The sequence below is a fragment of the Pagrus major genome, chromosome 19, assembly GCF_040436345.1.
Source record: "Pagrus major chromosome 19, Pma_NU_1.0".
Lineage (NCBI taxonomy): Eukaryota > Metazoa > Chordata > Actinopteri > Spariformes > Sparidae > Pagrus > Pagrus major.
In genome coordinates, this window is record NC_133233.1 from 16746376 (window position 1) to 16758588 (window position 12213).

The following is a 12213-nucleotide window of genomic DNA, read 5'->3' on the forward strand; positions in this document are numbered from 1 at the left end:
TCAAATTGAGTGTGAATACAAGACATATTGGATGTTTATGCTAGAAATATCATCATATTTCCAGATAGGTTTTCACATTCTTGTTGGGACACTTAATCAATTGAACTATTAGTCAATTTTAAGTAAAAATACAAAAGGTTCCCTGATTTCAGGTTGAAAAATGTGAATATTTGCACGTTGTCTCAGTCGTCTCTGATGGTAAATTTAATACTGTTGGTCAAAGAAATTTGAAAAAACAATACATTTGAAAATGTCAATTTCAACTCTGCCAAACAATTAATAAATAATGAAGAGAATAATCTTCAAAAATGAACCAATAAGTAAAATAATTGCTGGTTTGTTGCAGACATATAATCAACCATTAATATGAAAAATAACCCATTCTTGCTGTTTGCAGCCTCTAAAATAAAAGGTTGGTCTGCATTCACACATATTTTAATATAGTTGGATTATTGTTGGGCAAAACAAGCAATTTGAGTATTTCAGATTGGGCTCTGGTACACTTTACTGACTAAACAATTGATGAAAGGAACAATAATCATCCCTATTCTGTGTGTAAAAGGCATTGAAGTCATTCTGTCCCCTATTATACCTCATCTATGATTTCATATCTGATTTGTTGCCCAGTGCAGCACAGCCATCATTACAGATGCACATTAGCCACAGAAAGACAGACGAGACTCGGGTCATGGATCCACAAACCCGGTTCAGTGGTCTCAGAGTAATGACATGAAAAGTTGACAAGATGATCTGTGCTTGGATCTCATGCCAGTTTAGGATCCACGGCGACTCATACAAGTCCTGTAGGCCAACTGAGACAGCATGTATGTAATGGGATGTATAAATTAGCATCAGACGGCCCCAAATCAAAAGCAACACTTGGCTTTGCTCCGTCTCTTTGTGACTTTTTCCCCTCATGTCCCTCACGGATAGTACAGTAAAACACGGTTGAAACCATCCTTAATTTAATTCTACGGAGTGTTAAGTGCTAAATATTCTCGCCAAGTGGATTTCTTTGAAAGGACTCTTAGCCTTCCAGCAGTGAAATAATTGGGCTGTCATTGCATTACTGGGGTTTTTCCCAACCATCGCAGGCTGGTGCAATTCTGTGAGGACTCTGCCGATTGCCACTGTGTTTTAAAAAGCTTCCTCATTGAAGGCCCCCTTTAATGTCTAGTACCAATTGGCCTCTCATTCGCTCGCTCTCGCTCTATTTCTGTCTCTTTCTCTCTCATCCCTCCCTCCCTCCCTCTCTCTCTGTCTGTCTGTCTGTCTGTTTTTTTCCTGCTCTTCTGTGCCAGTGCTCAGCAAGTTCATACAACTGCTTTCATGCCTGGAGATCTGTGAAATAAACACAAATGTTGGCCTGGCTCATGGACATGGCGCAGAGTGAATAATGATTGCAACACCGGAGCCGCAGCCGAGGCAATACATTAACCAGGCCCCTTTCTGCTTGGCGGCAGGACGTCAACAAACCTGTCACCATGACGACACAATGACATTCAGGCGAAAACCACACTGCACACATTTATCTGCTTGAATACTTTTAATCCGAGTGCTTTTCTTGTGTCTAGAATGAAACGTGAGGTATGTGCAGTGAACTGCATGTGTCGGCACAGCACAGTAGGGAGGGACTTCAGCTTCCTAAAAAGCTCTTAAAAACATAATCTGATCCGAGGTGCAAACACTTGTGCATTCAAGGATTTTTAGAGAAGATTTTCAAAAAGTCTGCCCTTGACAAATAAGTTGCATCCTCTGTGCTGCCAGGCCTGATATGCGCTCTACTCCCCGTGGTATAATTATCTATAAAATATGGCAGAATTTACATTCCCCAAGGCTCAAACTTGACTAATTTAACATATCTTCCTTTCCTTTTTTTTCTCTTTCAGAGGAAATCAAAGAGGAATCAGAAAAATTAAGGTAAGTAATTGATTAATTACATAACACAATGAGGCATCTAGGGGCATTTAATGGGTTTTGTTTCTCTTTCTGCGTGTTCAGGCACTGTAAAATTCATGGCTCAACTGCAAGCCTCTGTTGCTTTCTCCTGTGTTCAGACTAGTAAAGGGGATTAGAGCAGTATGTGTGTGTGTGTGCAGTGTGTGTGTGTGTGTGTGCAGTGTGTTTTTGTTTGTGCCTCTCTGCCTGGCCTGTTCTCAGCAGCCCCTTGCCTTCTCATTAATGGCTTTCTTCACGAACCCCTGCCTAATGCTGAACTTGTTTTTGAGAGTCTGTGTGTGTTTGTGCGCGTGCGTGCGTGCGTGCGTGCGTGCGTGCGTGCGTGTGTGCTCATGTCTGGGCTGCCAAGTAACATGGGCTTTGGAATGAAACGTAGCATGAGTGCCACCTCTCCTCTTCCCCATCCTCTCTTCCTCCTGCCGTTTTCATTTTTTACTTCCCTCTTACATTTTTATCCCTCACCGTTTTCCCCTCTGTCACCCTCCTCCATATTCACCACCCATTATTTCTCTGCAGCTTTTCCATTCTCACAAAATTAGCATTACCAGTACCCAACTTCATTCAAATTTTGCCCCTAAGGTTGGGTCTTCTAGATCAAAGATAGATAGATAGATGTAGACGATATGTGCAGCCACACCCAGCTCATACAAACGCTGCTGCATTTGGATTCATCTCAGGTACTTTTCAACTCTCACCCATTTTTCTTGTTATATAGATGCAATAGTCTCGCAGTTCAAACCAGGAATACAGATCTATTTTTTTTTAGCCTGCAGTCCTATTTAAATTGCTTCCCTTTGTGCATTCATTCTGTAGCATAGTCGCATAGGAGGGCAGATTTCACAAAGACATCTTTAAAATCACAACAGTACCGGTGGGCAGTGTCTCACTGTATAAGTAGTTTTGTATTACTGTAGATATAAATATCTTAATGTTATACATTTCCTGTATATTTAACTGAGGAACTGTTTATACATTAGATAAAAGGACCAGGTGGTTATTGTAACAGGCCAATATTGCAAACTTAAATACTAGGGGTACTAGGGACCACTTGCCACTTTTAAAACGGAGCATATTTGTAATAATACATAAGATAAACAGAGTAATTTACATCCATTGTCTTTGCTCAGGCTTAGTCATCTTCACCAAAACTCAAGAAGTAGCCTAGCTTAGAATATAAACACAACATACATCTTTACATCCGTTATGTTTCACTGTCCAGTTGGTTCAGCTGTGAGCTGGTCTTCCAAAATCATTGCAGGCGATCGTAATGTTGAGAATTGGGTTCTGATTATGGACTCATCTGCCTTGAGACTAGGGATGATACAATAAAAAATATTATCGTTGAAATGTTGATATCATGTTAGTAATACAGACATGATAATATCATCGGAATAATCCAGTGAAGATGTTTGGCCTTGCACATCTTTATGAGTTCATCTGGTTCCCTTTTCGCAAGTAGTGAGTGTAATTGTTCCTTCTGTACACTTTTTTAAAAGTCATGGTTACAGACTCTCTTCACCTCCCTGCACTTGTTTTTTGTGCGTAATTTATTTGGCAAAAAAAGAGACAAAACACACGGCAGTTAGAGACTGATTTGTTTGCTAGCATTGTTTTTCCAAATCCCCATAGATATCGTGATAATGTCATTATCGTGAATTCGTTTGGCGTTGATAATTGTGTAGTTAAAATTTGATATCGTGACAGCCCTATGAGCTAATAGCCTCAAATTTAGAGAAGATGCAATCACTTTGATACCCTGCGAAAGAAAACTTTTAAGATCTACAAAACAATCTGGGTCACTCAAGGTCCAGTTAGTCGCTTCTTCATCTTCATCATCAAATCAAATTTGCTTATTTGTCAACTATAGATTATCATACTTTCCCATATTCTCAGCACTTTTAGATCACCTCATCCATGTTGTCTTAAAGCAAGTACAGTAAAAGGAACAGTTTGACATTTTGGAAAACACATTTCACTTTCTTGCCAAGAGTTAAATTGCCAGATTGACACACTTAGATCTGATAAATATGAAGCTACAACAAGCGGACTAACCATCACACCGACTCGAAAAAACAGGTAAACGGCTAGCCTGGCTCTGTCAACAAGTAACAAAATCCTCTTACGAGCACCTCTGAACCTCCAGTAATAAACAAGTTTGATCTTGTTTCTTCCCAAAGAAACCAAACTGTATCTGCTTTTTACCAAGGTCAAGGATGAACTGTCAAGCTCAGCATTTAAGATGCATTACTAACCAAAGACCAGACGACATTGATCATATAACATTATTCATATTGTATTGATTCACTGCCATGTGTCGTCCCTTCCATGACAAAATACGTGCTGCTAGCTTCAAATGCACCAACCCACGACAGCACCAGGGAGTCGTTGATGCAGACCCTGCTGTCTGACTGAAAATTGATGGCCATATTATGTTTTATAAGCAGGCTAAGTCTGACGTGGAGCTGATTATAAGGGAGAGAGCAGGCCAGCTGACATTAAGCAGGGAGTCCAGAGGAGACGAGCTCCCTGGAGACAGACAACACAATAGCTGAGAGAGATGGAGGCTGGGTCACACCACACAGCTGAGCCGACGGCGTGGAGACTCTTTGCTGAATCACAGCTCCACTTTGATCTTGTTGTCCAAAAGGATTCTGAAAATAGAGAGAGGGGTGTTAGACGGATTCACATTTTTCCAAATTTCAATGCTTTTATAATTTTCCTGTAGCTTATTTTCCCACTTAATTTTTGGCACTCACTGCCTCTTTTCTTCTTTTGTTTTTTTTCGGTTCCCTTCCTTCTCTAAGCTCCTCACGCTACCTCCCTTAGTCTGTTTCTCTCTACGATCTCTATGATCTCCTGATCTCTCGCTAATTCCTCTTTAATTCATGCTACTCCTGCCTGTTTCCTCTTTGTTTTCAAAAAAGCTCTCTTTATATCATTTTATCCCCCTTCTCTTCCTTTACAAGGCACTTCATCCTTCATCCTCTTCTTCTCTTTCTGTCTGTGATTGTGCCCGGCTATACTCAGTGAGGTCGTCCCTCTTAAAAGAGCTGAAGTCATCCTTTTTTACTGCCAAGACATAAACAATGTCTCTCATCCCTCCCTCCCTCCCTCCCTCCCTCCCTCCCTCTCTCTCTCCTCTCTACAGTCTGGGTGTGGTGGTTGTGCTCAGGGAAGCTGTAGACACATGGCTGCTGAATGCAATGGTCCATACTTTATGTTTCTGGTCTTTAAGAATTCAGGAAAAAATAATAGCTGTATCATTTGATTTAAGGTTTAGCGGGAGATGCTTTGTCAGCATGAACATGTGGCAAGGTCTGAGGCTGAATAACAACCCTCAGGGATTAGTGCCCCTCCCTAGGACAGATCAAGTGAAAAATTTGAAGCAGTCAGGCACTACATTAAATTCAATGCAATAAAGATTTTGTTAGTCTGCATTTTCCCTGAGGAACAGGGCAAGACGTAGCTAGGTTTAACATGTCCTGTTACAGCTATGCATAAGAGGAGGTTGTTCGATACAGTGAAACACTCTTTGCAGTCACTTTTTCATGCACTGTCAGCCATGCCTGGATGTCGAGGGGAGTGTGAGTGTGTCAGCCTGATTTCTGAACACTGCTTCTTTTCTCGTGACTATGTTCTGACAGACGTGTGATCACTGTTTTTATCTCACCGTCCCTCTATCTCTCTTGTTATTCCTTCCTACTGTAGTCCGCCCAGTGGAGACGGCAAATCGGGTTCCAGCACTTTACCGCCAATCAAATCAAAGACCAACTTCATAGAAGCCGACAAGTACTTCTTGCCGTTTGAGCTGGCATGTCAGTCCAAATGTCCCCGCATCGTCATCACCTCGCTCGACTGTTTACAGGTCAGTGGCAGGACGAGTTGGACTGCAGACCCTCCATATTTCCATGACTGTGTCTGTATGGCAGTGTACTATATGCTGGGTTTGTCATTTGCAATATCTTTTTAGAATGAGACAACTAAAGATAAACATTCAGGCAGAAGAATTGTGCAGAAATCATCATGACAGTGAAGACTAGCAGGTCATGGGCATCACAAGTTGTGTGTATGTGTTTGCATATGTATCTGCCTTGTAGAAGCTGATAGCGTATGGCCACCTGACAGGCAGCGCCCCAGACAACACGGCCCCGGGCAAGAAGCTCATCGACAGGATCATCGAGACCATCTGCGCTTGTTTCCAGGGGCCGCAGACTGATGAGGGCGTTCAGCTACAGATCATTAAGGTGTGCTGCTGTCCTCGTCTTCTGAGACATCCTGAGTCATTACACAGATAGTAAACAACTGTAGAGTGCTTGAAGTTGCCATCAGAGTTATCTTTTTCAACAGCAGATCACTTCATGAAACCATGTTTACTGATTCAGTTACATTAATTCCAAATCAATAAGTAACTGCTTTTTGGTTATTGCAGACAATTCTGCTGCATTATTGTTATAAGTCAGGTCAAGTCATTTTTCATTTATCTTGCATCAATTCCCAACTCATCTCATGACACTTTCCAATTGGAGCAGGTCTAGAGTCAGGGTACCAACATTTCCCACCTTTAGCAAGCACTTGGCAACAGTCATGAGAAAAAAAATGTTTGTTTTAAAAAGGTTTATTCAGTTTTTAAACACTGTTTTAGCTTATGACTAATCTGTCATTTGAAAAGACTAATGCAGTTGGGGTATAATTATGTTATAAATGTGATTATTTAAAGGCAGACAAGTTCTAATTAGGTGATTCATGTGTGAAGCGGTGAAGGACTACAATAGCTCGCCGCTGAAAATAAGTCAGATTCCTCTAGATTGTTTATTTTTGTTTGTTTGGTTTTAGGAGTGAATTTGAAAGTGTTGCCACAACAGTAGAATAATGCTCACAGCTCTCCCATGTACAATTGTTTGTTTGTGTTTTTTCTTAGGTAGCATAAAAGGGACTTTCCGTTCTACAACCTTGGTGTTGTAAAATGACTAATAAATGAACTTTTAACCTTGGACATTTTTCCAGCGGTATTCAGGACTCTTTTTGACACAGACATACAAAAATTCCAGAGCATTTATGGAGTAAAGCACATGTGTGAAAAGTCCTTAGAGACATATTGGTATGTGGCAAGTGAGGTGAGGTTACATGTGCAAAAATTTTCCCCTGGCCCATCTGACAAACTTGAAAATAACAGAATAAAAGTTCCTAGTTAAATCCATATTAAAGCAACACCTTGTAGGTTTAGAGACCTGACCCTTTGAACAGAGAGCTGGTCCAGTACCTCTAACTCCTGAACAGGGTTAACTAGGGATCTAACACATGCATGTAACAAAATTAGATAAAAGTAGTTTGGTTAGTTTGGTGTCAATCTCAACTTTCTCTCAATTCCTCTCTTTTCTCTTTCCTCCAGGCCCTGTTGACAGCGGTGACCTCCCAGCACATAGAAATCCACGAGGGCACCGTGCTGCAGGCCGTCCGCACGTGTTACAACATCTACCTGGCCAGCAAGAACCTCATCAACCAAACCACGGCCAAGGCCACGCTCACACAGATGCTCAACGTCATCTTTGCACGCATGGAGAATCAAGCAGTATGTCCAACCGTCTGAAAACATTCACTTGTAACACAGAATGCTGTTTATGTAGAAAGACCCACAAAAGTGAGAGAGAGGGCAACTCCTCCCTTGAGCCATTCTCTGATGAAATTTGACACTAAACAAAAATAGCTGTTTTATGGATGAAACAGATCAAACAATCTGGGAGGTTGCAGTTTAAAACTGCTGCAACTAATTATATGTAAAGCTGTTTTGGCATGGAGTCAGATTGGATTATAATATAATGAAAGACATGATTTACTATGGGCTTCCTGATTTAATTGAAATCTACTGTTTGCTTTGTGTCCAGAGGGACATTTTAGGTGTTGCCTTTCAAAACAAAAGCTTGCTCTAATGTCATCTTTTTCTTTTTGAATGACACTTTTCCCCTCCTCACCTGCCTCCCTCCCTTCCTTTTGGACACATAGCTTACAAATCACAAGCTATCTTGGTCTCTGGCCTCCAGAAAGCGTGACCGCCAGGTAAAGCGTGCAGGACTGCCGTGACTTGCCTGATCAGAACTCTTAAACTCTTCTCTGTGTATCTGTGTTTGCGCATTAAGCTTTATCCTCACCCATTCATGCACTCATCCGTTCTCCTCCTTTGCTCCTGCACTGCACAGGAGCAGGTATGCTGTGTTCCACCATATGCTTGCCGTGGCTTTTGTTGACTTGCCTACAAATCATTTCGCTTTCCTGCACCAATTTACATTTTAGTTTACATTCAAGTGTTTTACCGCAGGTCAGCTAGCTTGTCTCATTCCTGACGGATTTTATGTTACATTCTGTCTCTCCAAAGGCTTAATATAGTTCTTTTAGAACAATGAGCAACTGGTATTGAGTCAGAACCAGACGGAGAAATATAAAGAAGCAGTCAGGGGTAGAGATGGAGAGACAAGGCAGACTTTGAGGCAGAGGCCTATTGTTGTGTTGTCACTGCCTGCGTAGTGTTGTGTTGCTGCACAGGGAGATCCACTTTCTGTGTTTGTGTGTAGATGTATCCTCCTGACTGCAGCTCAGCATGGTGTGATCACACACACACAGGCACACACAGCGTTTGTCTGGCTCACTCTCACACAGACTCAGCCTTCACTATCCGACTGAGATGGCATTTAAATAATGAGCTTAGTTTGTTTGCGCTGCCTCGCCTGTCCCCTCCAGCCGAGGTGCGTCGCCTGGCCTTGTTACCGTTGCTCATATTCAATACTAATTGTTTCATTCAGAATGCCGCGTCATTGAGTTTAGTTTGCTTACATTTAAATGTGACAATAGCAGCGGGCTTATTTAATTAGAGCTGAACAGCTTGTGGAAACGCGGTTTTAAAAACAATACATAATGGGTTTAATAAAAGGAGTTTGTGTGCGAAAGAGATGCAGTTTTTGATTTGCCTCATGAGACTGTCTATGAAGAAACAGCATAAAGCAGATTGTATAGTTGTGATTTATGTCTAGAAAGGGAGATGAAACTGACTGCTTCACTGGAAGAAATTCACATTTGCTACCAGTGTCGCTCCACTCGGCAGATTTATGCTGTTAATTACAGATATTAATTGAGAAACTAGTCTGCTGTAGATTGAAGGATCTCCATCTATCACCACTGTTTTGTAAATGTGTCACGCTGTTTACATTTCCATCTGTGACCCATGTCTCTCTTTAGTTACTGTGCTTTTTCTCTTTGATTCACTCAAGTCTATACTTTCCCTCTTTTCTTTTTTTTCACATTTATGCCCGACAAATATACAAATGCACTTGGATTGAAAATGCACCATGGGCTGTTGTTAATTTAGCTTGGCTGAGAGAACTTCCACTGCTTGTAATTGTTTGCTCTCTTTTCCAGAACTTGTATTGGTGTCTGCTATGAAATAGTGAAGTGTGTAACTGCATATTTATTTCCCTCAGAGATCTGCAGCAGAGATAGTTTACTTTACAATCTATTATCAGAAGTAACACAATATTCACTAACATCACATTTTAGGCCACGAACCGTGTGCAAATGTCTCGTGACCCACTTTTAGCTCATGACCCACCAAGCTAAAGCACAGCAACACTTTTCCAGTACTTCATATCAGAAGCAGTGGTAACACATGTCAGCCATGACGCATCGGCCAGGACACGGCTGCATGAGCCATTTTCCATCAGAAACACCTTCTCCTTCCAGCCGACTGAAATAGACCCAGTTCACACGAGCCAGCATGAATCGATTTCCACAAAGTTCGTCCCATCGCTGTTCTAGTAGCATGTCCTAGCTCTCAGTGAGTGCGTCTTCATATACATTTCCATATGAACACGCGTCTACATTTAATGTATGCTGACACATTCTAGATGTTAAGAAATCTTGAAAAGAATAAGAACCGTCGTCTTTTTCTCTGAAAGTGTTGAGACTCTTCTTTGGGTTCAGTGAGCCCTCAAGGCAAGACAGGTTGTTCAGACTTGTAATCGTTCAGATGAGTGTGTTGACAGAGTCTTAATCTGTCTTTTTCTGTGTGCGTATGTGTGTGTTGCATGTGCCTGTTCTTTGAATGCTCTTCCTGTTCTTTGTGTATGTGTGCTTTTTTGTTTTTATTTTATTTTTTGTACGTGTGTGTGTGCGTGTGCGTGTGTGTCGCACCCCCTCACAGCTGCAGGAAGCAAAGCAGCTGGAGAGAGAGCGTCACCGGCAGCACTCTCCGGTCACCCAGCACACTGAGCCAGACTCCCCCCAGCTCCAGACTCACATCCACCCGCCAGCCAAGGGTCAGGCCCAGGAGGCCAACGGGCCCGTCACCCCTCCAACTCCCAGCCTCACCATCCCATCCACCCCATCCACACCCTCGACACCCGCCCCGGAGAGCAGCAGCAGGACTGTGTCTGGGGAGCAGGAGGAGCAGAGGGAGCAGGAGGAGCAGGGAGAACAGGGGCCCGTCTACGAGAGCCCAGATCCAGAGAATGGTTCTGATTTCTGCGTAGCTGAAAACGAACAGACTGAGGCAGATCAAGCTACTGCAGCAGCACAGAGTAAGACTGATTACAGAGATTTATTTCAGTGTCCTGCATGCTATATTGACTTCATATGTTTGCGATTTTGAATTAACATGTTCTGTCAATATTCTGATGCCGAGTGCTTTTTAAATGTGTCTTAAAACTATTAAGGATGCCAAACACTCTTGAGGCACGGGTGTGTTTGCCAAAAAAAAACTTTCAAAATTACAATAAACACCCTAAATATGCAAAATAAAAGCCTCCCTCTTGGTTTTGTGCGATTTCATTAAAAGAAATTAAAGCAGCCAGCAGTGTTTACTCTTACAAACATTTGATATCATATTCAGCGCTACAATAGCTCATTCACTGCTGTAGAACATGAAGAGCCAGATTAAAAATAGTCCGTCAATCACGTTGTAACTTTGTGCATGGTGGAAGGCATTATGCTTGTAGCAGAACGGATGCAATTGCCTACTACACCTTTAAGTCAACAAAGAAGGTGAGTGTGTTTTTCTTAAGCTGTGTGTATGTTTTGTTAAGATGCAGCAGCACAGCAGCATCCACAAAGAGGTGAAGAGGAGGATGAGGAGACTCCAAACTACGAGGAGAAAGCCCAGGAAATTGTACAGAGTATTCTGCAGGAGGTGGTCAACACTGTTGCAGGAGGTGAGATGTGTTCTGTATGCAGTGTTCACCATAAGTAGCTTTTACTTATAACCACATATGTTATACAAATGTTGTGGGAGTCATTCAACTAATTTAGGAAAATAAAAGCACAAAAATAAGGATTACTTGCACAGTCTACCATAAGATAACTGCCAAGTGAATATATTTGTTGTGGTTCATAGCTTTTCCACTGGCTCGTTTATGCCGCGCTTTAGGAGTCGTTTTAAGTTACTGTTGGTAAAATCCCAAGATTTCCTGATTTCACTGCTTCACAACCACAGCTTTTAAATAGCTTTTATTTGGAAGAATTTTTAGGAAATTAAACGTGTTTATAACCAAATTATCAAAAAGCTTTGCTAGTGGCTATTCTTTGATAGTACTGCAGGGAGGAAGAGTGTTTACAGCCGCTCATTCAACCACAAGACAAACGCATCATTAGCTGAAGACACACCTTCAAGCGGGAAGCCCTGTTGTAATGGAAATGCACATCTCTGCCGCGCTGGCCTGTGGTGCAGAGTCAAACTAAGTCAAGCCGAGACCAGCAGATGTGTATGGAAAAGCCTCATAAGTTAAAGTAGCAACTATTCCTCTGCTCTTTGTTCTGTGAGTTTGTTCAGTTTGCACACTCTTTGTTTCTTTGACATTTCTGTAGAGTACGGGTTATTTGAATGTGCACTTCCTCACCTAATGCAGAACTGACCCTTATAAATTTAGTGATCTAGCAGAATGCAGCTGAGCCGTGGAATCAGCCACACGGACAATACTCCTCTCCTTTGTTAAATGTGTATGGAAGAAGGAGCGAGGTCCACTCTGATTATACAAGCTGCACCTCGAACGAACAAGTGATGAGCAAACTGTGCTTCCAGGCTGGCGCCTTTTTGTTTGATAAATAACGAGCTGTTACTCTCTGGGTACAAAATGTGTCTGAAAGGAAATGTGAAAGTCTCTAAACCCAGAAACACGGCAGTCTGTTAAGAAAAAAACTGGCCAAGTTCCTGGGAGGCTGTCAGGGCAAGCTCCCTGAAGTTCCTTTGGATGCTGACAAAAAGCACTCTGTCTT

At 42.0% G+C, this 12213-nt stretch overlaps 1 protein-coding gene across 4 annotated transcripts in view; it reads left to right on the forward strand.

The window, feature by feature from the left end:
• arfgef1 (ADP-ribosylation factor guanine nucleotide-exchange factor 1 (brefeldin A-inhibited)) overlaps positions 1-12213 on the forward strand; it is a 56355-nt gene that overhangs the window by 19187 nt on the left and 24955 nt on the right. For 2 of the 4 annotated variants that reach the window (XM_073488189.1, XM_073488192.1), the window contains exons 2-8: positions 1890-1920; positions 5668-5824; positions 6057-6203; positions 7349-7528; positions 7960-8013; positions 10148-10523; positions 11028-11153. In XM_073488189.1, the coding sequence (XP_073344290.1) occupies positions 1890-1920; positions 5668-5824; positions 6057-6203; positions 7349-7528; positions 7960-8013; positions 10148-10523; positions 11028-11153 (1071 nt within the window). The remainder of the gene's footprint in view (positions 1-1889; positions 1921-5667; positions 5825-6056; positions 6204-7348; positions 7529-7959; positions 8014-10147; positions 10524-11027; positions 11154-12213) is intronic. The other 2 variants (XM_073488191.1, XM_073488193.1) reach the window with 1 other exon arrangement.